Source organism: Bidens hawaiensis, unplaced genomic scaffold (genome assembly GCF_021521415.1).
Source record: "Bidens hawaiensis isolate Kalapana, Puna unplaced genomic scaffold, B.hawaiensis_p1.1 tig00022579_1, whole genome shotgun sequence".
Classification (NCBI taxonomy): domain Eukaryota; kingdom Viridiplantae; phylum Streptophyta; class Magnoliopsida; order Asterales; family Asteraceae; genus Bidens; species Bidens hawaiensis.
In genome coordinates this window covers 201,279-227,585 of record NW_027493524.1, presented here as the reverse complement: position 1 = coordinate 227,585, position 26,307 = coordinate 201,279, and the positions used below count along the sequence as shown (strand labels likewise).

The window sequence follows — 26,307 nt, the reverse complement described above, 5'->3', positions numbered from 1 at the left end:
TAATTTAACTTACAAAGTTATAAAACAATATAAAATTCTAAATTCAGAGAATTTGAAAAGAGAAAGTGTTGTGGACTGTTGTCTGGTACAAATACCTGAGTTTCTTTTCTAGCAGATGTCCATGATTACATGACCTAATAAATTGGCGAATATCAAAATAACTTATATGGTTTCGTGATTAATGAACCTAATACATATACCAAACGTATTTCAAAAAACAACAAATTATGTTACTTACCAGATAAATGAAAGAAAGTTAAAGTGGCCCATTTGTGCATGAGGGTACACACAGGATTTCATTAACTTAGTTAAACACATACTGAATATAACATAAAATCTGAAAATAATCTTTTTTAAACACATATAAATGAGTTTTGGCACATACAAATGATTATATGAGTTTCATATAGATTATACATTATTAAATTGTGATGAAATTCGAAAAAAAAATTGCATATCATCATAAATGTCTTGAAATGTATTATTACAACTAACTTTTTAGAAAATAAGTTAAATACGTGATTAATCACAAATAACAAATGTGCAAAGGCAGTTCTAGTAGTACACAAATATAAAACAGAGGCACAAAATAATTTCATGAATTTTATTATTGTGACACACTACAGTTTGATTGTTTTTGTGAGCTTTATCTCTATATAAATATATTGTTATCAATAAATAATAATAATAAAAAAGAAACATGAAATGCCAATGATACTAGAGCCTGAACAAGTTTGTATTTCGCGTCTGCCTCTGTATTAATATTTTTAATAAAGTTCAGGACTTTATAAAATTTATAATATTAAACATAAAATTTTATTAAAATTAATGTAAAAGGTGGTGCTGATAGAGAATGTTAGAATAATTTTGAAATGATTGATTACAAAGTTTGTAAGTGTTAATAAGTGAAGCTATATAATTTTTTTAGCATAAAGTGGAGATGGTCTTGTATTTATATTAATGCATACTTTCTCCTGTTTCAAAACACTCCCTCTCTTTCTCTCATTAAAATTTCTGGGTGCCCCAAAAAGATCAAAGCCCATCTCAAACTGTTGCATGAAATCATGAATTTTCAAGAAACTCATGGCATTAAATATGCAGGTGATCATTCAAGTTCTTCCCAAACAGAAGAACTTACATTCCCAGCCATTCGAACGGTTGGTGTTCATTTCTTTCCCCTTATTTCTTAAGTTTGTGCCTTCCATTTCAATCTGCTTTTAGTCTGGATGCAATTTTATGATATTCTTGATGTTTAAGTATTAGGTATGTTGATGGTCATGATCAAATCATATTTTGCATAATAGGCAATTATATTATTGAAAAATAAATATAATTATCTAGTAATGAATCTTTAAATCTTAAAAAATTAAGTTCTAACCCTCTAAACTGTTTGTACTTTAGAAATATAATTTGATGAATTACTGTATTACCGTCGCATAGTTAATACAGGTTTTGGTTAACTCAGCTGAGAAGGTGAGAAATTATCACATGGACCTTATTTTGCAGCTGATCATGTTTTTTTTTTTCAATATTATTCTTATGCTATGTGACTACTGACTATGTGAGACTACAAGGGAAACTAAGGGTGTTTTAGACATTATGCTGAAGGTCAAACATAGTCAAATATTATTTGAATTGAACTATATATTTTTCTGGTGTCACAGGAATATGAACTGTAATTGTTTCCATTATTCAGCTTTGATTCTTCCACATAAATCAAAATTACCTCGTCACGAGACTCACGCCTTATACGTGCAGTCTGCAAAAGTGGTTTCTTTTTGATAGTTCTGTAATTTTTCCTTTAAAAAATATGAACTTTTTGAAGCATATATAGCTTCTGTTTCAAGATTTGTACTAATGATATTTCTTGACCACTTTTGTTGACTTTCTTATGAAGCATATGTTCACAGGAACAAAGTAATCTCGCTTTTAGATTATATATATCCGTGTTTAATCAAAGGCATATGATTAAAACTTTTAATGACTAGTTGGTATCAGTTCATAATGTTCTCTAAATTAGTGGCATGTGTTGTGAGACAATAAATTTTAAATAAAAGGTGCCTTATGCCTTTTATAAGCATTTCACATAAGCTTGCAGATGCTTTTGTTAGTGCAGAATATTTTGATTACATTTTCTTGAGTCAAAACCTCTACCAATGTTACTTTTATTAGTTGCCAATGATCCGTGAAAACTTTATTCTTCCGAAGCTTATATCTTTTAAAGATTCTTGAAACCAGTTGTGGGTTCCACGATCATATCCCGAGGATATAAATTATGGGACCCACAAAATGAAAACAGACGGTCAAAACATTTAAAGAAAAAGGCAACAACCTTATTCTTTAGTAACTTATATATCATTTAAAGATTCTTGAGATCAGTTGTGGGTCCCATGATTATATCTCGTGGATATAAATGAGACCCACGAATGGTCAAAACATTTAAAGGGTGATGACTTTATTCTTGAGACCATTTGATCATTTAAATTGCATCAAGTGTTCAATCAAAATCATTGAAGATCTTTACTTTCTTATTTGTCTTCTTCAGGATGAAATTCAAATAAAAATGCCTCCAACACCTCCACCAGCACCTTGGTTTCACAAGAAAACAAATGTGGCAGCATCACCCGAAACTTGTTCATCAAGAAACACATCTTTAAAGAAAAAACTATTACCAAAAATGATTTTTAAGAACAAAAATACAATTTCAGATGTAATAATTCCAGCAGCCTCTCGTTTCATCCCACGAGAGAAACCGTCTATTACAAGATCATGGTCACTTACAAAAATGTTTACAAAGATGACAACACCACCCCGGCCTTTTACCCATAATGAACATTCAGACCCGGAGCCCGGAATGAGAAGATCAGGCAGTTCTGTTAACTTGCAAGTGAGTTGATTGGATTTTGGCATGTTAAACCATGTTATTGATACAAAATGTTTTTTTGCTATACGCGTCTGGCGGGCTGGGTATGGGATGAAAAGTGAAAACGGGTTCAGGCGGAAACAAGTCATTTTTTAGTACATGCTTAAACGGACCTGGTCTGGTGGGTTGGCCCACGAACATTTGTTTGTCCACTTCTTGATAAATAATTTGCAGGTTTCATCTAAACAGGTTCGGGTCAGATTTGAGTCGGACTGGCAAACTTGTTTACCCAACGGATCGTCTTCGTTTAACCCATTCATGTGTTTTTTTAGTTTTTTTTTAAATATATTTTATATAATAACGTAAACTATTTAGGTAAAAAAAAATGTTTTTGCCGAGTTTTTAAATTTAAAAATAAATTGACTTAGTTTGAACATAATTGATTACAAAAAATATAAATATTCAACTTTATGAAAAAATAAGTTAAATGAGTTTTTTTCGGGTTCATGTGTGTGGTTTGACCGTCGGGTTTGGTGTCGTCTTCGGGTCGACTCGTCAACCCAACCTACGAGAACAAACTAAATCTTTTGATAAAAATGATTTAGGAGGTTAACAACATTAAATTTAGACTTTGAACGACTTTCAACCCGTTTCACTCTTGACGTTTCAAAATTTCCATGGAATGAAATTGTTAAATGCTTGATCTTTCATAGACTAAAGTCCAAGATGATATCCCCCGATCTCAATCTGTCCCAATCCTCAGTGAAAACACGCGCATGAAGCGAACAGATTCCTTTTTCCGTTTAATCCCAACAGCTTCACATGCGAAAGATTTTGATGTCGTGACACCAGCCCGTATTCCTACAGATGATGATGGTAATATTAAAAAAATAAAACAATAAAAATGTCAAATCTTTATACCCTTTACATATATTTGATGATCCGTGACAAAACCGTTTAATATCTATGAAGCTAACGGTGACGATATAGCAGAAGATGAGGCGGTTTGTAGAATATGTTATATTGAATTATGTGAAGGCGGAGAAACCTTAAAGATAAAATGTAGTTGCAAAGGTGAACTTGCATTAGCCCATAAAGAATGTGCCATAAAATGGTTTAGTATAAAAGGTAACAAAACATGTGATGTGTGTCAACAAGATGTTCAAAATTTACCTGTTACACTTCTAAGAGTTCAAAAACATGTTATCACCCGCGATGATGGTCCAGTTGCGGCCAATGACCACCATATTGAAGTCAACGCATACAGGCAAGTTTCAAACTTTTTCACATGTGAAATTGAGTTTAGGATCTAATATCGGTTTTTATTTGAATTTTGACAGTGATATTTATAGGGTGTGGCAAGAAATGCCGATTCTTGTTATTGTTAGCGTGCTTGCATACTTTTGCTTTCTTGAGCAGCTTTTGGTAAAAATTTGTGTGGATTTTTATGGGTGTGTTTGGAGGACGAAATTTTGTTCGTTTTGAACGAATTTGGTTCCCAAACACACATGCTTTCATTAGATTTATGATGATTTTGTTTTGATAAGTTGTGTTATTGTGAAGTTTGGGAAGATGGGTTTAGGTTCAGTTGCTCTATCCATTCCATTTTCTTGTGTGTTAGGAGTTCTCTCATCCATGACTACCTCTGCAATGGGTAAGCTTTCTTCTTCAAACGAGTCATTGACATCTCATATTACTATATACAAATGACTCTATCATGTTCTAATAATATACAGTTAAAAGAAGATTTGCCTGGCTATATGCATCGTTCCAGTTCTCACTCGTAGTTGTTTTCGCACATTTCTTTTACTCAGTGGTAAGGCAAATCATTATATTTATGTTAGTATATAAACAAAATGACTCGTAAAAATATTTAATGATATGTCTTGATATTATATATGTTTCAAATGCATGGACATACCATGTGTGACAAATTGTGTGCAGGTTAATGTCCAACCAATTTTATCGATTTTTCTCGCAATGCTTGTGGGTTCCGGGGTTGCAATATGTGGTAGGTCAATCGTCGTGGAAGTGTTGAGGCTAAGAAGTTGGTGGTGTAGCAGATTAAATCAACGTCGTGATTCTTCAGTTGTTGAAACTCCAACATCATCTCTGCCATTATCGGTATCACTAGCGTTCAACACTCCACCGCCTCCATTCTAGTTGTCTGTCCCATATAGCTTCTTCAGATTTTTTTTTTCTCTAGTTTTATATGATGTTATTAATAAGATGTATTTTAATTTTGTTAATAATCTTTTATGTTGCAATTAATAAGGGTAACAAACACTTATGTTAGTTACTTTCATCATTAAAATTTTATGTTAAAAACAAATTTGTTTAATTACCTATTAATGCTTCTATTTTCTTTCTTTCATAGTTTGTTATGTCGTGTATATGGTATGTCATATTCTGCATAGTATTTAAATCTTACTTTGGAGAGGAAAACCCAAGAGGCCAAGACCATCTGCAACAGAGAGGGTTCACGAACGTCTTCTCTCGCAAACACCTCATAGTTCCCCGCCTTACATGACTCCTCTCTCCCCGTTTTTCAAGATCTAGACATATTCATAAACTCTCCCCTCTTCACGAGTCCCTTAGGCCCTCCACATCGGCCACGTACAACCAAAGGTTGTGCAGTTGGACATGGTCTAAACATCTTAAACCATTACTCTTAACACGAATTAGTCTATGAGAAATTTTTTGTTGTTTTTAAAACTCAAACTCATACACTCTCTGATCCTACTACTAAATTTGCACGTTTTTATTCATCACGGGACTTGAACCCTCTCCACTCATAATACAACTAAAACTATTATTAACAAGTAATCTGTCATAATCATGAGACGATTGCACCAAATTACCCAATGCAACTAGGTTTACTCATATCACTCTTGACACCATAGCATAAAACTTCTACAAATTCTTAGTGTAACATACAGAATATGCGTTTAGATGTACGTTTTCATTTTAAATCTTCTACAAAAGCTTCACTTCAACCGGCACATGGTTCAAATCAAGCGTACACCATTAAGGGGGTGTTTGGGATTGTTTATTTTCACCAACTTATAATTAATTAACTTTTTAAAAAAAGTAATAAGGTGTTTTGAATTGTTTATATTGTGAGAGTAAAAGTTTCATAAGTTACAATGTTGTAACATATTAACTTAATGAAAAGTTATAAGGCTATGCGTAATGGGGCGCGAGTTTGGGCGAGAAAGGGCGACAAAGGGAGAGCACACCGCCCCCCTGGGCGATATTTGGGCGGGGGCGAGGAGAAGATGTCGCCCAAGAAGAAGAAAAAAATATTATTATTATATTAATATGTGTGTGTTATATATACATAGATGTATATATTATTATTGTAGCCCCTACACCATTACACCCCGAAAACAAATTTTCATCCCATGCTGGAAATTTACACTAAACTAACCACGTTAACGACGATTGATGGTAATAAATCATACAAGTTAATACACATGCCAAATAAATCAATTCAAAACGCATGAAACAATTAACCAAAACAATTATTATTTGTTATTGAGATGCTAATCAACTAATCAAATTCCACCATTACCAAACAATATAACTAATTTTGCAATGAATCTGTAAAACTGTATGATACGATACGTTGAACCTGTAGATCTATAGTCCTTAATGTAACAATCAAACTCAAAACCTCATCTAGAAGAACTCTAATCGAGCCGACTGACTGTACTGTGCTCGGCGGATATTCCGTTGCCGTTTCCGGTACAAAACTCCGGCGAATATCACACAACTCACGGCGGCGATCAATCCGAACGCAACACCTACCTTCTTCCCGGCACTCATACCTCCGGTTCTTCACTCTTCACTTCGGCTGATACATCACTAACCGTAGTCGGCACCGGTGCTGGAGAAGGCGAATGTTCGTCTAGTGATTTTGAATCTGTCAGATCTGACGGCGGAGATCCGGTGAACGGCGGAGGTGATGGAATTGAGTCGTCGGAACCGGAAAACGGAGATGATAACGGTGACGGTAACGGAGAATATTCCGGCGGATGTGAAAGTGAAGCGGTGAGAGTGAAGGAGATGACGTGGAGGAGTGTGTTGACTGGCATTGTTGATAAATGTGTGAAGATTGATTGATTAATTGATTGGACTTTTATTATGGAGAATGTGAAGATCTGTAACTGAATTAAAGAGATGATTAAATGAATCGCCGTCGATTTGGGAGGCAGCTAGCTTAGCATAAAGATTACTGAATCTCCGGCGTTGACTCTTTTACCTTGACTTTTTTATTCTTTATTTATTTTTCACAAAATTATTTTTATTTGATTAAAAGGTTTTTGTTTGAGCACCTTCTTTGTTAAACCATGGTATCGTTGTAGAACTTATTAGGCGTCGGTCAAACAATATGTAGGAACTAATATTTATTATTTCAATTGATTGGTTGGAACAACATCGGGTCCTTCTTTTTTTCCTTTAGCGTTGTTAACAACCTAGCGTTTAAAGGGATTCTACACCCTTTGGCGCGACCTCTTCTTTAAATGGTATAATGGTTTAATGTTTAAAATTAGGGTGGGGTGGCAAGGAATGACCGCCCCACATCTCTATTATGTATGATCTTAAACCGGGTACGGGTGCTAGAGCCTAGAGGCTTGGATATAGGGCCAACTAGTTTTCTAGTTAGTCATTATCCAACTAATAATTACTACTTAAAAGAAAAGAATATCCTATCAAGCATTATAAACGACTAGCAAGTAACTAGCCTTCACAAAGAAATTTGTCCATCTAGTGACACTAAGGTTGTGTTTGTTTTTGCTTATAAGATCTGCAAGGAGCCTATGTCTGCGGGCGCGCAGACATAAGCTCTTGAAGACTGTTTGTTTTAAAAAAAAATAAAAGACCTGAAAACTGCTTTTATGGTATTAAAAAATAAGTTTTTTTCACCATTTTCACACATTTTCACACTTCTTAACATCATACCAAGTACCAACACCCAATGTCCAACACCACCACCCACCGTCCGCCACCACCACCACCAACCACCCACCACCACCGTCCACCACCAGCACCACCCACCGTCTGCCACCACCACCGTCAACCACTCACCACCACTATTAACCACCCACCACCACCACCGTCAATCACCACCACCACCCCCGTCGGCCACAACCACCGTCCACTACCACCACCATCACCACCCACCGTCCTCGGCACTACCACCCGCCACCACCATCCACCACCACTCGCCACCGCCACCACCCACCATCTGCCGCCACCACCATCCACCACCACCACCACCACAGTCCACCACCCACCACCACCGTTCATCACCACCACCACCCGCCACAACCATAGTCCACCACCCACCACCACTGTTCACCACCACCACCACCCATTGTCGGCCACCATTACCGTCCACCACCCACCATCACAACCGTCCATCACCAGGGCCCGCTAGAGGGTAGTGCCGGTCGGACCGTCGGCCAGGGAACGTAATTTTTGGGGCCAAATTTTTTTGTATCTATATTTTTTGTATATACATTTAAAAATATAAAATTTGATCTTTACCATCTTATAATTATTGGGTCCAAAATTCTTTTTTATTCATAATCTATTTAATCAAATTTAAATTGTTGGGCCCAAACTAAAACTAATAACTAAAAAAATTAAATAAACTCCCAATGCAAAATAAAAGAAATAGCTGTTGATTGAAATTCTTGTTTTGCTTGCTTCATTCTTTGCGAATATTGAACAAAACCTGAACAATGACTAACCCAGCTGACCACCACTAGTGGTTCATTGTTGACCACCAGGCTCTTCTGCGGTTGACCAAGCCAGCCACCAATGTCGAAGCTTGAATATACACGTCGAGGGGGGCCGAACTTAATATATATTAAAAAAAATTAACTGGAGGGGGAGAGCGCTCAAAATTTCGTTTGGAAACGGGTAAATTTACACTATGTATACAAATTTTTGGCCCAAAAAGGATACATTTATGCAACCGGGCGAAAAAACGAAGGGTGCGGGCTCAAAATTTTGGCCGGAAATGGGTAAATTTACACTATGTATAAAAAGTTTAGGCCAAAAAAGGATAAATTTACACTACCGAGCAAAAAACGGAGGGGGTCGGGCTCAAAATTTCGGTCGAAAACGGGTAAATTTACACTATGTATAAAGATTTTTGACCGAAAAAAGATAGATTTACACCACCGAGCGAAAACACAGAGGGGGCCAGGGTTACGCCACTGCGAGCCACCAAGGACAAATCTATTTTTTTATCCAATGTTTAAAGAGTTTCACAAATCATTAGTTATTACGGTATTTGGTTTTAATAATATATTATTCTATGTTTATTGCTATAACATTAAGCGTCATTTAAAAAAATTAGCTTATATAGTTCGTTGTTAAGATATGGGCCTTTTTATTTCGGCTAGGCCGAGGTATATAAATCCTTGGAGACGGCCATGTCCATCACCACCACCCACCGTTCACCGCCTACCACAATCGTCTACCACCACCCACTTTCATAGTTCGTACACCACTACCAATTATTTTAGCAGTCTGCAAACGTTAAATGACTTTTATCTACTGTAATATATATGATAGGTAACTAATTTTCAGCTTGTGCAGACGATTTCTAGTTTATAAAACAAACAGTATTATATTTTCAGATTGCAGACCTTCAAACCACATCTTCAGTTGCAGACATTAAATCAGATGAAATCAGATTGCAGACAATTTTTGTCTTCAAAAACAAACAGCACCTAAGTGACACTAGTTTCTATTAGTTTAACAAAATATTTTGTTCCACGCCCTTTTTTGCTGACATGGCAGCACCTAGGGCTATTCACGAGCCGAGCCGAACCGAGCGAAGGGTTGCTCGTTGCTTGGCTCGTTTACAACCGAACCGAACCGAGCGGCTGAAATTCGAACCGAGCGAAAACCGAAACGAGCCAAAATCGAATCGAGCATTTTTCGATCGAACATAGAGCGATTTCGAGCATTATTTATTTATTTTTCACTTTAAAAAATTCAATAAGAAAACAAATTTAAATGTTGTAAATGATATATTTTTTAAATAAATTAGTAGTTTTTATACAAACATGTAATATATTGTAATTTTTTATTATAAATAAGTTTAGAGTGAGATATAATGATCATGTAAACAAACTTTTAGTTTTCTAAAAACTTGAATTGAACAAATAAAACTATAAAATAAACGGAATATGAAAAATTTTAAGGGGTAAAAATAATTGTAAGCTTATATTTATGTGTTTTGTCTATATCTTTATATATTTGTTCATATATAATTATATAAAAAATAAATTAAAAATATTCGAGCCGAGCCGAACCGAGCATACCCTTGCTCGTTGCTTGGCTTGTTTACAAACCGAACCGAGCAGAGCGGCTCGTTTTCAATCGAGCGAAAAAACGAGCGAACATTTTCCGAGCAATTTTCGAGCGAGCGCTGAGCGAGTTCGAGCGTCGAGCGGTTTGAACGACCCTAGCAGCACCAGACTCATTATTCGCTGAATGAAGAACCATAGATGTTTAACATGTTTTTACTTTAAAATTCACGGTTCTTTTGGGACACCATAAGATTCAAAAAAGCGTATTTCTTAACATTATTTAATATAAACTATGTTTATTTAATATAAAACTGATTTGGGTTGACTTGTGAATAAAAATGAAAACTTAGACTAGATTAGTATATACATGTGATTATGTGGAAAAAAGAAAAATTAGTGTTCTTTTATTAAAATGGGATAAGCTGGATCGTGGCAATGATCATTTTGATATATGGATTAAATTTATACTTAAATGAGTAAACCATAGCCGTGTAGGTGAAAGATTACTACGAGGTAGTGAGGTACAATTTGATTTTGATGGGCTATTTTTGACTAGTTGCCAATTGAAAACTTAATAAAACATAAGACGACCTTTTGGAAAGCCACGTAATATTTCTTTGTGAGTCGCAAAGTAGTTTAAGTTTAAAAAATTTTCCCCAAATTGAACGGGTAATAAAGCTTGGAAATCCATTATAAAAGTAACATATAAAATATATATTAGGGGTGTTCACGGTCCGGTTTTCATGGTTTTTAGGTCAAACCGTAAACCAAACCGTTACTAACGGTTTTTTATTTTTGTAAATCAAAACCAAACCGTAGAACTTGTAAACCGAACCAAACCATTAGTAACGGTTTGGTTTCGGTTTGGTTTCACGGTTTAGGCTCATTGAACCTTTAATACACCTTTACAAAAACATATATAAGTACGGTTGTTCATAATTTAGAGGATTTAATAAGTTGTTAAATATCTCCATACAACAAAAAACAACAACAACAATAATAATAATAATAATAATAATAATAATAATAGAAAAAAGGAAAAAATATTTAACTACATTCATGAACAAAGTAAAACACAAATGTCCAAATTGTTTTTATTTTTAAAACAAACTCTATTACTGGTTTTTAGTGTTCAGAAATGGAAAGAGGACTGATTGTGTTTGAGAATGTGAAAATGGGCTTAGTCACTTTTGATTTACTTTAATATAATTAGATAAATCATTTAATTTTAGTTATGTCTTTTATATATGCATATATACAGGAAATAATTAAAACTTTTAATATAAATTCTTACGGTTCGGTTCGGTTTTATACGGTTGGTTTCCGGCATAAACCGTAAACCAAACCGTTTGCTACGGTTTAAAATTATTGAAACCAACCGGTCAAAAGCTAAGTAAAAAGACCGACCGTAAAACCAAACCGACAACCGGTTTGGACGGTTTCACGGTTTGAAACCGAACCGTAAACACCCCTAACATATATTATTCAAAGAAGTCATCATCATTTAATCACTACCCATAACCCACCTAAACATAGACAAGAATAAGAGAAAAAAAAATGATGTTTCTAGTTGTCACTTAAACCATATCATGATACGTGTGATGTATAATAGTATAATAAGGGGTGTGACGTGGTAGTTAAAGTTCTATTAGTAAAATTTGACCTTTTTAATAGAATAAAAAGAGAAGATAAAGCGAGTTCTAATTGTTTAAAGACTATGATTAGAATATAATTAATGAATATATACATATTAACTTCTAATTAAATAAGATAAACTAATTATTTGAAAGTGATTAAGAGTTAAGACACCCAATTTTTATTTTGATTTAAAGCGATTAAGAGTTAAGACACCCATCTTTTATCAAATGTTTAAACTTTAAATTGAACCGGATCGATACTTTAATCTAACCGTTGATCATGTCCGGTTTCTTTGTCATAACTACTATGTATTTAAATGCGGTCCGGTTTTTGAAACATTAACAAGCCCAAAAATCAAATTTAGAAAAGAAAAAAAAATGAACATTTGCATTTGACACATTAAACATGACAACAAAAAGAAAAAGATAACACAATTACATGTCACACCATCTTTTTTCAAAGATATATCTACAAGGCAAATAACAACTGCCAAGGATGAACATATATCTTTCAAGCTTAAGCATTGCTTCTGAATGAACCAAGTGCTTTAATCGCGCTGGCTCTCAGTACAAACTGGTGGTAGACAGCGGCGGCGAAGGCTCCAATGAATGGACCCACCCAAAATATCCACTGCAACATTTAAACCAAATCAATCAAATGAACAAAAAAGTTGCCATAAAAATGTTGATGTAAATAACTATTAGGTTAAAGGAAAATGCATACTTGATCATCCCAAGCCTTTTCTTTGTTGTAAATCACCGCAGCGCCGAAACTTCTAGCAGGGTTGATGCCCGTGCCAGTGATCGGAATAGTGGCCAAGTGAACCATGAATACGGCAAAACCTATAGGCAGGGGTGCCAATACCTTCATGTTTTCAAATGTGTAAAGTAAAATGTTAGTAACTAAGTTTTGATGTAATATATATGATGAGAAAGGGGGTGTTTGGGATTCTTTAATTTTACCGTCTTACAACTTTTCCCATAAGTTAGTATCAAACACCTTTTAACTTTTTCAAAAATTAATAAGTCAAAAGTTGCTTAAAATAAAAAATCCCAAACTACAAATCAAGGACCATGAGTTATTGTGCGCGCACAACAGGGTTAATTTTTTCTCAAACCGGTTAAAATAGGTTCGGGTCAGGACTAGTTCAGATTTTGGTCAACAAAAATTAAAACCAGTATTTTAACATCCTCTTTACTAAAAGTCAGTTTTCTAGTAGTGTCACATAGGGCTGGCAATCTTGACCCAAACCCTTTCAAATGGGTCAATCTGAGTTGTTTTAAAAGTTAAATGAGTTGGTTTGGGTAAAAGGTTTAAAATTATTGGGTCAAAATGAGTCATTTGAAATTTCATCCTTTTATTTTCGAGTCAAAATGGGTCGACAAGTTCAAAGAAATGGGTCGATGTGGGTTAGTGTCCTAAGAAAATGTGACAGGTTTCGGATCGGAACGGGTTTTCGTACAAGACAGGTTTCGGCACGAAACTGGTTTCAGATCGGAACGGGTTCGATTCAGGTTTCAAGTCAACACGAGTTTTCACCCGTGACGTGTTGGGTTTTGGTTTCTTTCTGGTCGATTCCGGACTCGTTTATGTTCGCTTTTTTCAGTTTTGTTTTTGTTCGGTTTGAATTCTTTTAGTTTCGTTTTGATTGATTTTTTCGATTTCGATTGATGTGGTCCGGTTTTGGCTTTTTGTTTCTTTGTTTCATTTTCGTCGATTCTTTCGGTTTCGGTTCGATTCTAGATTTTTTTTTATGGAACGAGGACAACGTATGAAACATTTTAGTGCTTTTACTTTTTTTGTTTATGATTTATATTTTGAGTTATAGTTTTTTATTATTATTTTTGAATATTTTTTTGAGGGTTTTGATCTTAATAGAAAACCCTTCAAAAAAAATTCAAAAAAATAATTAAAAAAATCATAACTTAAAATATAAGTAAAAAACGAAAAATCTAAAAAAACTAAAATGTTTCCGTCGTTATTCTCGTTCAAAAAAAAACCGGTTTGACCCTAACCTATTTTGACCCAAACCAAAACAACCCTTTTTTAAATTGACTCGTTTTGACAAAAAACTCATTTTGACTCATACTCGTTTTAACCCATGATTCATTTCAACCCATGACTCGTTCGACCAAACCCAACCAATTTGCCACCTCTAGTGTCACATAATCAAAGAGCTTACCGGAACATGGGAGTCTCGTGCACTTCTCTTGGGATCAGTGGCCGAGAACACGGTGTAAACAAGAACAAAAGTGCCAATAATCTCAGCACCGAGCCCGGTTCCCTTGTTGTAACCATCCGCCAACTCGTTAGCACCACCACCATACCGGTTGTAGTATGAGCTTTGGAAAGCCTTCACCAAACCAACACCACAAATGGCACCCAAACATTGCGCTATCATGTACCCGACCGCCCTTATCAACGAGACCTTTCTAGCCAAAAACAACCCGAATGTCACCGCCGGGTTAATGTGTCCTCCTGGCTCATTTTAACCAAAACCCGTTAGTTAATAATTAATATAGTCTAAAAGTAAAATTCAAAATGAAAGAATAAAAAACAGAATATATTAGTTAGAGTTTATTGTTATATTATTATTACCCGAAATACCAGCGGTGCAGTAAACGAGAATAAAGATCATGCCACCAAAGGCCCACGCGATACCGAGGATACCAACACCACCACATTGGTCAGTGTTCAAATTCGGGTCGGTTTGGCTTTTGTAACCAATAACTGTCAAAACAGTGACATAGAGAAAAAGAAGGGTGGCAACGAACTCAGCTATTAGTGCACGGTAGAACGACCATTTGGTGAGTTCTTCACCGTCGAATAAAGGGGCGGGTGGTGGGTCGTGGTAGTCCTTGGCGGCGTATTCACTGCTGCCGCCATGGTGCTCCGCCACTTCTATGTCTTTAGTCATGGCTTTGTTGGTCGGGAGTGGAGTTAATATGAATTAATGTTTTGTGAGTCGAGTGTGGTGTTTGTGTTGTGTTGTGTTGTGTTGTGTTGTGTTGTGTTGTGGTCGTGGCTATTTATGCACAATGATTAAGAGTTTAAGACTATATTATTGGTGGCTTGACATGTATTTGTCATTATTAAAATTAGACTATAGTTTATAAACCCTTGCAAAAAAATATTTCATTTCATTTCTTTACAAGTGGTGTGTATACTCTATAAACAACTTTATTTCTTATGTAATCTTCGAAACATTTTAACCGTTGAATATGTAAATAATTTGAAAAATAAGTATTTTAATATTAATTATCAAATAAAAAGTTAAAGTGTGTCATGTGAAATCAATGGTTATTTATAACTTGGGTCTTCCTTAGAGGTATAGTTTTTTTACTATTTTTTTTACCAATTTTATTTCATTCCAATGGATATTTTTAATGAATCATAAATTGGTTAGAAAGTTTTCAACAAGGACAACATAAGGGTACGCGTAGTGGGCGGCAAAATTGGATGGCAATGAGATTTTGGAGCAAGAACACCGTCCCCTAGGCTACAAATGGGACGATAGGAGGGGGGCTATTTGTTGTCTGTTTGTGTGTGTATATTATTATCATATATGTGTGTGATATATATATATATATATGGGGCAATATTTGTTATAAGACAATTATCCGTCATGTCTGGTTTAGTGATCGGAAATTTATAGTTATGAGTCGTGTGAGCTCTACCGGATGGTGAAAAAATTGTGTTTATAATTTGTTTGTTTTAGTTTTATGTTGAAGTTGAATTGAAAGAAAAACACGAAGGCATTATGATTGTGTATTTTAATCCCAGAATCTCAAGTTAAAACAAAAAAACATGATTTGATTGGAACGGTAGATAATGTGCATTGAATTTGAAGTTAAAGGAAACCTAACTCTTTTGGTTTTCTATGTCTTGGATAAGTTAAAAGAACTTGGACCACAAATATATAAGTAAGAACCAGAAGAACTGAAACACCTACTTGTGTCAATGAGCACATGGATGAAATAAGTGACAAATGCAAATCAATAATAATGTTCCGTTTGAATGATGTCTATCTATGTTATTACGGCTTTGGATTCTCTTATTTTTGTCATTATATATCATTCGTATAAAGTTTTTCATTTTTATTTGTCAGAGAAGTTTGTCTTTATAGTCATAATAAAAGATATATGAAAAAATTTATGCACCATTCTTATCCATGGATATGACCATATATCATAAATTTTTTCATACGTATAAAGTTATATTTTTCTTTCATATATGTGTCATTTTCAAATTACGGATAGGTGTTTGCTTAAGCCTAGAATTTGAGATTAAGTTGTCTTACAAAATTTATACCTACAACCATCTAGTAGACATGTTATAACTTATATGACAATGATGTTTCTATATTTTTTAGTTGTTAAAATTTACGATCAATGGCAATGTTGTTAAGCGTACAACTAGTTGATGTTTGTTAGTATCGAGAGCAAGAAACCATACGGTGTACATGTGTTTTAATCATGACGAAGGTATGCATGTATTAACACGACTATCATAACCAAAAACACTACTAGTATCAGCCCTATCAACAAATAGTTCTATAATGCATATGAGTTTTCATAACGTTAAAGATATAGCTACATCTTGAGTACTAAATTAAGAAAAAAATAATGTAGATGATTTAAGAAATGAAAAGACAAGGTTATATAGTTAAAGAAATGGTATATTCTAAAGAGAGTAAATATTAAATTCTAAATTTTAATAAAGATAATTTACAATATGAAATGTGTAATCATAGTCTTATATCACTAATGCTCCCCTAATGATTGGATAAGTTGATTAATGTGTTTTGCCAGATGGAATTATCTGGAAAGACACACCCAACTCAAATATGATGTCTTCAATTCACAATATACAGTTAATAATATCTTAAAAACTATTAAAAGAAAAAATAAGTTGGATAAAAAAATTGAACTTAAATTAATAAGCTTCTGATCTTAGTTTATAATTATAACATGATTCAAGCATATGATTTAAACAAAGTTATCCTGAAAAGGAATATTTTTAATATTTTATGATTGTATATAAATTACAAACTTTCAAGTTGACTTTCTCTACAATTCTATTAAATTAATATGTGGCTCCTAATCAGTTAACATATACAATTTAATGATATGTGTAAAGTTTAATTACATACACATATAGTTCGGCTGTAGAAAGTCATTTATTTTGTTGTAAAAGCATGAAATGCTACCCATATGTATACGGGTTTATGGTACGTGTCAATAAACCCGAAGCCGAACCAGTTCGTTTCTCAAACCGGTTTCGAACCAAACCGTCGTTCCGTATAACAGTTTGAGTATTTTTCAATAAACTAGTTAAACCCAGTTTAAAGTTGACATGAACCGGTCTGGAACATTTTGGTTACTTCTATGCTTAATCCGATTTCTAAACCGAACCAGTTTAATCCAAACGGGTTTGGAATATGCAAGAACCAAACCGGTTCGGTTTGTAAAAAAAACTTGTTTCGTACACCTCTACTTTCAACTATTGTTAATTTCTCCTCGCATCAATCTTAACCGTTGAATTAATTTGATTAAGAGTCTAAATAAGCTCTTATGTCTTCAATAAAAACCACTTATAGATAGATTATTTATTGATTTATTATCAAAGGCGACAAAAAATGTATTATTAGAGGGTTGAGCTTTTAAACGTCTTAACTATTGAATTATATTTAAACTATAATAATATGATTTTAGTGTTGTCATTATGAGCTTTGCCAACGCAATGGCACCAACCATGGAAAATTAAAATGAAACCGCCCACCTCCGTTGGGCCACAATTTTAATAAATATTTATCTAATTTCTTATTAATATATTTGATGATTACGTTAATATTTTATTATAATCATAAACGGTAACTATTTTGACCTTGTAATTTACAAATTTGTTATCTTTAATAGTTTCATGTTGACTTTCATTTTTAACGTTTGATGCATTGAATACGTGCATTATGTCGAAATTTAACATAATCGAAATAAATTTACACTTTAATCTAAATTCAGATAGTAATAGATTTGATAGAGCCCATGACCTATTGTTAGTGGTATGACATTTCTTCTTACAAATGTGAGGTTATTAGTTTAAATCTTTTGAAATACAATGTAAAGGTAAAATTTTGTTGTTAAAATGGAATTTAAAAATAGATTTGATAAAGATACGTCGAAACACTTTATTGATTTTTTTAAAAATTTGTAATACATTCTCGAAAAATAGAGTAATTGGTTAAATTGGTTTTATTAAGGAATCACAATATTATAAGATGATTAAGTATAAAAACGACTTATTATGTAAATAACTCAAAAGATGCAGAGAGACCATGTAAAACTTTGAAGTGAATTACAAAAGTAACCACATTATAAGGATGCATGAACGACTTGCACAATATAATTGATACATCGGTCTTGGATAAATTTCACATCGAGATGTCTATAAAAGAAACACTTCGCGACAGTATAAGAATAATTTTTTGAGACATCGTATTTTAAAATTAATAGGAAAAACATCAAACAAAAGAAAGTGTTAGGAATATGGTACGTGTCGTCATCTTGTTGGTTCAAGAAAGAAAATGAAAAACTTTGTAGCAAACTATATGGTTTTTGTGATATATAAGTGATATATGATATATCTAAAGATTAGAAGACAAAGTTATAAGTATTTTTTAATTAAAAAAAGTCATGTAAATGATGTGGATGATTACGTTTAAAAGAATTACACCGTATGCATCAATAATTATTCACTTTGAAAATTACTTTTTACTCAAATCAAAAGATTACAAAACAATGTGTATGGAATAGTACAAAATCTTGTCTTTAGACGTTGTAAATCTGCATACAAATGACATGTTTATAGATAGAAATCATTAATCACGATATAACTACTGTGAAAAGACTACAAATCAACTACTTATGTACATCTAAAAGACCTTACCACCAACCGAACTAACAGTTTTAAATATTATTATCTAAAAAGTCATGTTTAGTAGTGTAAAAAATCCAAATCAACGTAATGGTAACTAGCGAGTTAAACTTAAAACGATTCAGATGCATTTAACCAAATTAGTAACTTGTATAAAACAACATAAACATAGTATCAAATCAAAGGTAACTTGTACAAACATAATAAAAAAATTACTATTAGTGCCAAACATCATATCTCGTTTGGGTTAGACATGGGCTGGCAATTCTATATTCTTGGGCTGTGTTGGGTTGAAGTTGGCATATCAAACTGTCAAAGTGAACCATTTCCTAGCACGTCCCATTTACCATAACTCATGCTTAGATTATAATAAATGTTGCAAATTATTAAAAATCGTTGAATAAAACTTACAAAAGAAAAGTATTCAGAAGTTACTTGAGATTTAAGAATGATAACCGGCGTTAAAACGAACAAATTTATCACGCAAAGGTGAGATTTGACACCCAAAAGGATATCTCCAGGGTAAGAAAAATTGAAACTTGGATATACCACATTTAAGTTATGTGCATTTCAACTCTATAATAGTATAATCTACTCTATCTAATATAACTGAAATATATATTATTAAGTTAATTGCCACGTGCATTTCAACTTCACCCAGAATCAAGAAAAAGGAATAAAGCACATTAGTCTTTACTACCAAATGAGTTAAAACCAATGTTTTATATCGCTTGTTACAACACAGAAAGCGTTTAAAGATTCTTAAGACATTTTTTAAGAATTTTTTTTTTCTTTTCAGTTATATTTAATATAACTGTCTTTTATAACTGTTTTTTAGTACAATCTAGTATAGCAACTATCCAGTAACTATATTTGTAACCACAACGAATGAAGACGTAGCACTAACAACACTAAGGTGTTGTTTGTTTTTTAAGAGGTAAAATGTCTGCAGTCTGCGGACCACGTCAGCAGACATCTGTAGCAGAAGAGGTGGACCAAACCTCTGTAGTCTGCAAAAAGAATACTGTTTGTTTTTTAACACGTCTGCAAACTGTTAAAATTAACAGAAATTTAAATAAACCGAATTTTAAACATAAAAAAAGTCTTCAAACGACTTAAACTTTATGCAAACCTAATGTAAGAAGATCTTCATTAAACCTAAACTTTCTACAAACTTTTTTAAAGAAAAAACTAATGATAATTGGACAATTATACAAACTAATAATTGAACAAAATCTAATAATAATTCAACAAATCAAATTCTACGAATCAATTTCTATAAAAAAACTAATAAAAATTCAACAATAATTGAAAAATAACTCTCGAGCTCTCGTAAGTCAAAACGAGCCAAGTTCAAGCTCGTTTACACAAAATAAACCTAAATTGATATACACGACATCAATAATCACTCGACGAACATCAATTAAACCTGATTTCAACAAATTCCGATCTTATAAACTTTCAATAGTATAATCCAATACACAAATTCAAACCGATTACATCACAAATCATACAAATATAGGTAAAGTACACAAATCAACAAAACAATAATACCCGGACTGGAGTTGTGGATGTGTGGCAGTGGGCGGCGGAGACGGCGGACCTGTGGCAGTCGAAGGGCGGTGGAGATATGGGATGGTCGGAGAGAGGGCGGCGGAGGCAGGGGAGGGGCGACGGAGGTGTAGGGTGGCTGGATAGGGGATAGCGGCAGCAAGGGTGTGGCGGCGGAAGTGTGGGGTGGCTGGAAAGGGGGGCGGCGGAGGTGTGGGGTGACCGGAAAGGGGGCGGCGGAGGTGTGGGGTGACCGGAAAGGGGGCGATGTTGGAGAAGAGATGAGAGGGGTGGAGGAGTTGCTAGGGTTGATGGAAGGGTTTGATGAGAAGATGTGGGAAGATGTTAGAAGCTGATGGCCCTAGTCTTCTCCATGAAGAGGGCGAGCAGACGTTTTTTAATGAAATGTCTTCCGGAAAACAAACAGTCTTCAGACCATAACATCTGCGCGTGGTCTGCGCGGTGCAGACATAAGAGGCCAGGAAGATCTTCAGAGAAAAAACAAACACTACCTAAGGTGGTGTTTGTTTTTTCCTTAAAATCACTTCTTCACCTCTTTTGTCTGCGCCACGCAGACCACGCGCAGACGTTAAGCTCTGCAGCGTGTTTGATTTTTAAAAGACATTTCATTTAAAAACGTCTGCGCGCCCTCTTCTCCTAGAAGTGTTGCCCTAGTCACTTCTCACCTCTTCTTATTTTCATTATCAACAACACTAGCAGACCTCCACCCTCCTCCTTCTCTACCCCAACCCTAGCTGACTCCACCATCGCCGCCGCCGCCAGCCTTCCTCCTTCACCGCCGCCGGCTATCTCCAAAGATCCGTCGCAGTCCGCCTCTCTCTCTCTCTATCCAAAGTTCCGCTGCCTCTCTCTCTCTCTCCAACACAGATCCGTCGCCGTCTCTCTCTCTCTCTCTCCAACAGGTTATCTAATTACCTTTTGTTTTAACTTTGTTAGATTATGTTATTGTTAGTTTTTTGTTAACTTTGAGTTAATAAGTTTTCTCCATCGCCGACTATTTTTTGGATTCCAATTTGTATCTCTTTCACATAATAATAATAATAATAAACATATGAACAGACAGTCTGATTAGTGAATCTGTGAATTGATTATTGCAATCTAACAATTGGCTTTGGATGCTTGGTTTCTTTGTGGGTTGTGTTTCTTCCTTTTATTTAGATTATGTTATTGTTAGTTTTTTATTAAATTTGTTAGATTATGTTAGATTTTGTAAAGTTTTAATCTTTTAATTCCATATGTTTCCATCTCTTTCAAGTTTCGTTTTTTTAAATTAAATTGTTGATGGTTTTTTGTTTTCTTGATTCAGATTTCGTTTTGGTGTGGCTAATTTTGTATATACCAGTTAGATTAAGTTCTACCGGTGATTAAGAAAGCGTGCAGTTATGATTACGTACGAATGAGGGCAACACGGTGTCTATATGTTTTAAAATCACCCGACCTTGTGAGTAGTTTATATATTTATATGCTCTGTTTAGTACATTATATGTTTGAACTATCAAGTTGGGTTTGTTGTTCGGGTTTTGGTCCGGGTGTATGGTTTTTGGGTTTAGTTATAATGAAAAAAAAAGCGTTCAAGTTGTTCGGTTTCTGCGTTCAAATATAATTAAAAAAAAGTGTTCGGGTCATACGGTTTCGGGCTTACATGAACTAATAAAAAGATGATTAGTTTTTTTTTGGGGTTCAAAAGTAAGAATAAATGTTTGGGTTAGGGGTTGGGTTAGCTTGGGTCGTGTTTGGGTTAGTTTGCGTCATGTTGTTTGGTTTTTGTTTGCGTTAGTTCGGGTTATTTTGGTTTGTTTGGGTTATTATAACTTGTATTTATTTATTTGTTTGTTTATTTAGATTTGGCAAGACTTGACAATGGCTACACTGATGGAACTTGTAGATTTGATTATGAGAATAATGCTGGAATTTATAGATTGTTTGTAAGACCTAATGATTCTCATACATGTTAATCTTGGATTATGTATTTTGATATTGTGAGTATTTTTAATTATGGATAATTTGTATTTTTTGGTATAAAATTTGGATTTATGTATTAATTGTTGTTGGATAATTTGTGTTTTTGGTATAAGTTATACATTAAATGTATTAGCAGTCTGCAGACGTTAAAAAACAAACAGTCTTCTTCTTACAGACTGCAGAGGTTTGGTCCACCTCTTTTGCTACAGATGCCTGCAGATGTGGTCCACAGACTGCAGACGTTTTACCTCTTAAAAAACAAACAGCACCTAACAGTGAGGTTTCAATTCGGATATCAAGTGACCGGATCAACCTACTCTACATCTTGAATGATATACGGGAAAAAAATTCAAGTGAGGAATATGCAGAGAATTATGAATCCATGAAACTGGCTGACTATTCCCAGTTTAACAAGCATCAAGAATCAATTTCAAGGTGTGAATTACTACCAAGGGGGAATTGCATCAAGTTGGCTGGGTGGTTGTTGAATTGTTTTATATTTATAACCACAACCTGTTTAAACCATTTACCAAACCATTCAAACAGGCTGATGAATTGACAATTTAATCGAGTTGTTCAGTCATAACAAATAAGCTAAACATGTCATAAAAAAGTTAGAAGACTGCCCTGTTTAAATACAGGTTAGACAAGTCAGAGCACGACAACACCATTATAGCTCGCTTAACTTAACATGTCAACTCCAAAACAAGTCTTATTATTTTAAATCGTGTTGGAATATGCAACTATACTATCAATCCGACGACAAATGTACCAACCCTCAAGTGCCAGTACACAAAACTCAGGTTAAACAAGCAATGTTCATATCAGCCACAAATAGAGGCACCATGTTAAAGGTTTTCATGTTTGACACGCCAATCGGCTAAAACAAACCAGTTTATAGTTCCCTACTTAAAATCAACAAATTTGATAAAATACACTTTCCAAGTGTTAGATACTTCTTCTGACAGAACCAGAACCAGAACAACGGAATTAATTTGAAAGCTTCAAAACAAATGCAACACAGCTATAATATAAGCAACTAAAACACTCCAACTTAAACAAGAAGCCAGAATGTACACACAATTAAGGGCGTGTCACGGATTCCTTATTTTTACCTCTTTAGGCTATGTGTAGTGTAAGGGCTGCAAAATAGGGCATTTTGCGCCTTTTGGCTCTATATATACATAACACAAACAAATATAATAATAATAAAAAGAAAAGAGAAGCCGGCAACAAATAGTTCCCCCCACCCTTGTCGCCCCCGCATTTCGCCCAGAGGGCGGTGTGCTCGCCCACATTTGCCCAATATCGCTACAAATTGTAGCCCACTACGGGTTGCCTTATGACTTAAAAAACGTCATAAGTGATAAGTCACAAGTTTGCTACTTAATGATTAAGTAATCCCAAACACCCCTTAAATGTCTACCTAATGCAATATACCTGACTCATTAACCAGTATAAGCATAGTTATATAGAGTTATAACACAAACACAATAAACCAATTAAAAACTAAATCAAACACAGGTATGTAATTAAAGCTCAAAATTGAACAGTCTGGCAAAGTAACAAAAACAGTCAATACGATAACAATAATAATAATAATATTAAAAACTAACAACCACTCTTACTTCCAATCAATCAATCCTGAGGGATCTCAACATCACCATCAGCAATCTCCTGTTGCAAATCCTTAGGATCCTTCCCATCAACCGTACACCCAACCGAAACACACGTCCCCAATATCTCCTTCACCGTCCCCTGCAACTCCTTCGCCATAGACCTACCTCTCATCACCTTCGCTATCTCAATGACGTCATCCAGCGATATGTTCCCGCTATGCTTAATATTCTTCACCTTCTTCCTGTCTCTCTCCGGCTCCTTCAACGCCTTGATAACCAGCGCGGCGGCAGACGGTACGACGGAGACTTTCGCCTGACGGTTCTGGACGGTGAGCTTGACGGTGACACGTAGGCCCTTCCAGTCCTTGGCGGTTTCCTTGGCGATGTCTTCTCCGATCTTCTTTGGGGAGAGACCGAGTGGGCCGATTTTGGGAGCGAGTGAACTCGCGGCGCCGACTTCGCCGCCGGTGACGCGGACGTAGACCTCGACGACTTGGGATGGGTCGAACTTCGGCGGCATGGTTGATGAAAATGTGAGAGACGACGGTGGTGGTTTGTGGTTTGGTGAAGTGGCTGTGTTAAATATGAGATGTGAAAGTATAAAGGGAGAGTGAGCTAGGGTTTTGTTGGGCTGTTTGGGCGTGTGGATGGGCTTGGGCTTCTGATAAATCAGTATGGATGTGAAATGTGATGATTATTGAATAGTAGAGGTGTACAAATCCGGTTTTCTGTCAAACCGAACCGATTTAGAAGCATAAAAGGTCAAACTAGTCCAAATCGATTTGGTTCGGGTTTTTTTAAACCGGTTTGGTAGTTCATAAGGGAAACTGGTGGTGGAACCAGTGGGCTGGGCCGGTTTAGGACCTGGTTTGGTTGAAACTATTTTTTTTCTACATTTTTAATGAATATGTAGGATAAAGTAGTTTCTAGAGAATGAAAGTGAAGGTTCGTTGAGGGTTGTTAAGGGATAGGGGGCGTTAAAGACAAGGTATGTGGGATGGCACATAGTATTATCGTCTAAGAGCATTTTCAGCAGCTCTTCTAAAATTTTGTGAGAAAAAACTCTAAAACATTTCAAAGAATTGTGAATGGTTGTGAGTGGATGAAAGAGAAATTTTAAAGGGATGGTAAATTTTGAATAAATTTGAAGGAACACTGTTTATACTTTATTTAATTTTTAATATATTTAAAAGTGGTTGTGAGTAGATAGAGAGAAAAGTTAATGATAAACAGGTAAAAAATATTATTTCATTATATATGAGAGATAAAATGTAGTGTTTTTTAATGTAATTATAGAAACAGAGATAGAGATCTTGTGGGAAATGCTCTAATTCTATGAGCTCTAATTTAGGTCAAGATAGTATGAATCATTCTAGTTTGGTGGTGATAGGGTTGTGCAACAGTTTAGAACCGTGATAACCAAACCGAAACCAAAATTGACTGAAATTTAAAACCGGTTCAGTTTTAGAAACGGTGTAGTTGTTTCTCGCTAAACGGTTCGTCTTTTATTTTTCAACTATGTTGTGCAACTTTGCAGTTTTCAAAACAAGTTTATATAATTGTATGTCTTCATTCATTATAAAAATTAATTTAAATTACAACATGAACATCCATTATATTTTTTTATAAAAACATAATTGTTGAAATTAAATACATAATTAGTGACGAATGATTAAAGAAATATTACCTGAAAAGTTCTGAATCAAAATTGATCTTGGTTGTTAGGTATTGAATATGAAGAAAAAATATTTGAATTAAAGAATGATTGAATGAATATCGTCTAATAAGTTACCCTGTAAAAAATGTGAATTGGTAAATTTATTTAAAAAGTTTTTAATATATCGGCCTTCGGTTCCACTTCTAGAACGCGGTTTCACCCGGAACCAAACTGGGAACCGTTTAATGCATATACTGAGAACAAGAACCGTAACGTAACATATGTTAGCGGTTCTGAAGCACCGGTTCGGTTTCGGTTCATCGGTTCTAGCGGTTCCGAACCATTTCTTGCTCACCCCTAGGTGGTGGATTGGTAGAGGTGATGGTGTGATGGTAGGAATAGAGTGGTGAGATAAACTTGTTTTATTTAAGGATCCAACTAGTGAACACTACCTCATCGCCTAGTCTCCTATCATCATGTGATGCCGCCAAAAACCAAATGATCGACGAGGACAGAAAACGAATTTTGTTTACATGGAATATCAAGTCACTTCCTTCTTGCTAATTTAAAATAACTTTAAGATAACTTATCTAATACAATTTATTTTTACTCAAATGAATCTATGTTTTAAATGAATTATGAATGATTTATGATCGTCATATATTGGTTCGATATATTGATTCTGTACATCTCATTTCTCATTTTCCGTACTTTGGATTATTTTCTTTA

General features: G+C 34.7%; 2 protein-coding genes and 1 pseudogene across 2 annotated transcripts; 1 reads left to right on the top strand and 2 right to left on the bottom strand.

Moving 5' to 3' along the window:
* The first annotated feature begins 3,422 nt into the window (after positions 1–3,422).
* LOC143565894 (uncharacterized) lies at positions 3,423–5,159 on the top strand. The gene is made up of 4 exons (XM_077052731.1): positions 3,423–4,288; positions 4,427–4,517; positions 4,600–4,679; positions 4,808–5,159. Exons 1-4 carry the CDS (start codon positions 4,064–4,066, stop codon positions 5,024–5,026), a joined length of 615 nt encoding a protein of 204 aa, XP_076908846.1. The 5' UTR covers positions 3,423–4,063; the 3' UTR covers positions 5,027–5,159.
* Positions 5,160–12,212: 7,053 nt separating this feature from the next.
* LOC143565893 (putative aquaporin PIP2-2) lies at positions 12,213–14,817 on the bottom strand. The gene is made up of 4 exons (XM_077052730.1): positions 14,434–14,817; positions 14,018–14,313; positions 12,559–12,699; positions 12,213–12,465 (listed from the first exon to the last, which is right to left on the bottom strand). The coding sequence occupies exons 1-4, from the start codon at positions 14,750–14,752 to the stop codon at positions 12,352–12,354; spliced, it is 870 nt and encodes a 289-aa protein (XP_076908845.1). The 5' UTR covers positions 14,753–14,817; the 3' UTR covers positions 12,213–12,351.
* A 9,048-nt stretch (positions 14,818–23,865) lies between these two features.
* Positions 23,866–24,500, bottom strand: LOC143565913 (large ribosomal subunit protein uL11 pseudogene; annotated as a pseudogene).
* Positions 24,501–26,307: the final 1,807 nt, after the last annotated feature.

Excerpts from the sequence above, each read along its gene's own strand:
- LOC143565894 (XM_077052731.1), top strand. The coding sequence starts at position 4,064 with ATGTTATCACCCGCGATGATGGTCCAGTTGCGGCCAATGACCACCATA. Across the intron at positions 4,518-4,599 it reads CATGACTACCTCTGCAATGG|TTAAAAGAAGATTTGCCTGG; the intron begins GTAAGCTTTCTT and ends AATAATATACAG. Across the intron at positions 4,680-4,807 it reads CACATTTCTTTTACTCAGTG|GTTAATGTCCAACCAATTTT; the intron begins GTAAGGCAAATC and ends AATTGTGTGCAG.
- LOC143565893 (XM_077052730.1), bottom strand. The coding sequence starts at position 14,752 with ATGACTAAAGACATAGAAGTGGCGGAGCACCATGGCGGCAGCAGTGAA. Across the intron at positions 14,314-14,433 it reads CTGCACCGCTGGTATTTCGG|GAGGACACATTAACCCGGCG; the intron begins GTAATAATAATA and ends AAAATGAGCCAG. Across the intron at positions 12,700-14,017 it reads CACGAGACTCCCATGTTCCG|GTATTGGCACCCCTGCCTAT; the intron begins GTAAGCTCTTTG and ends GAAAACATGAAG.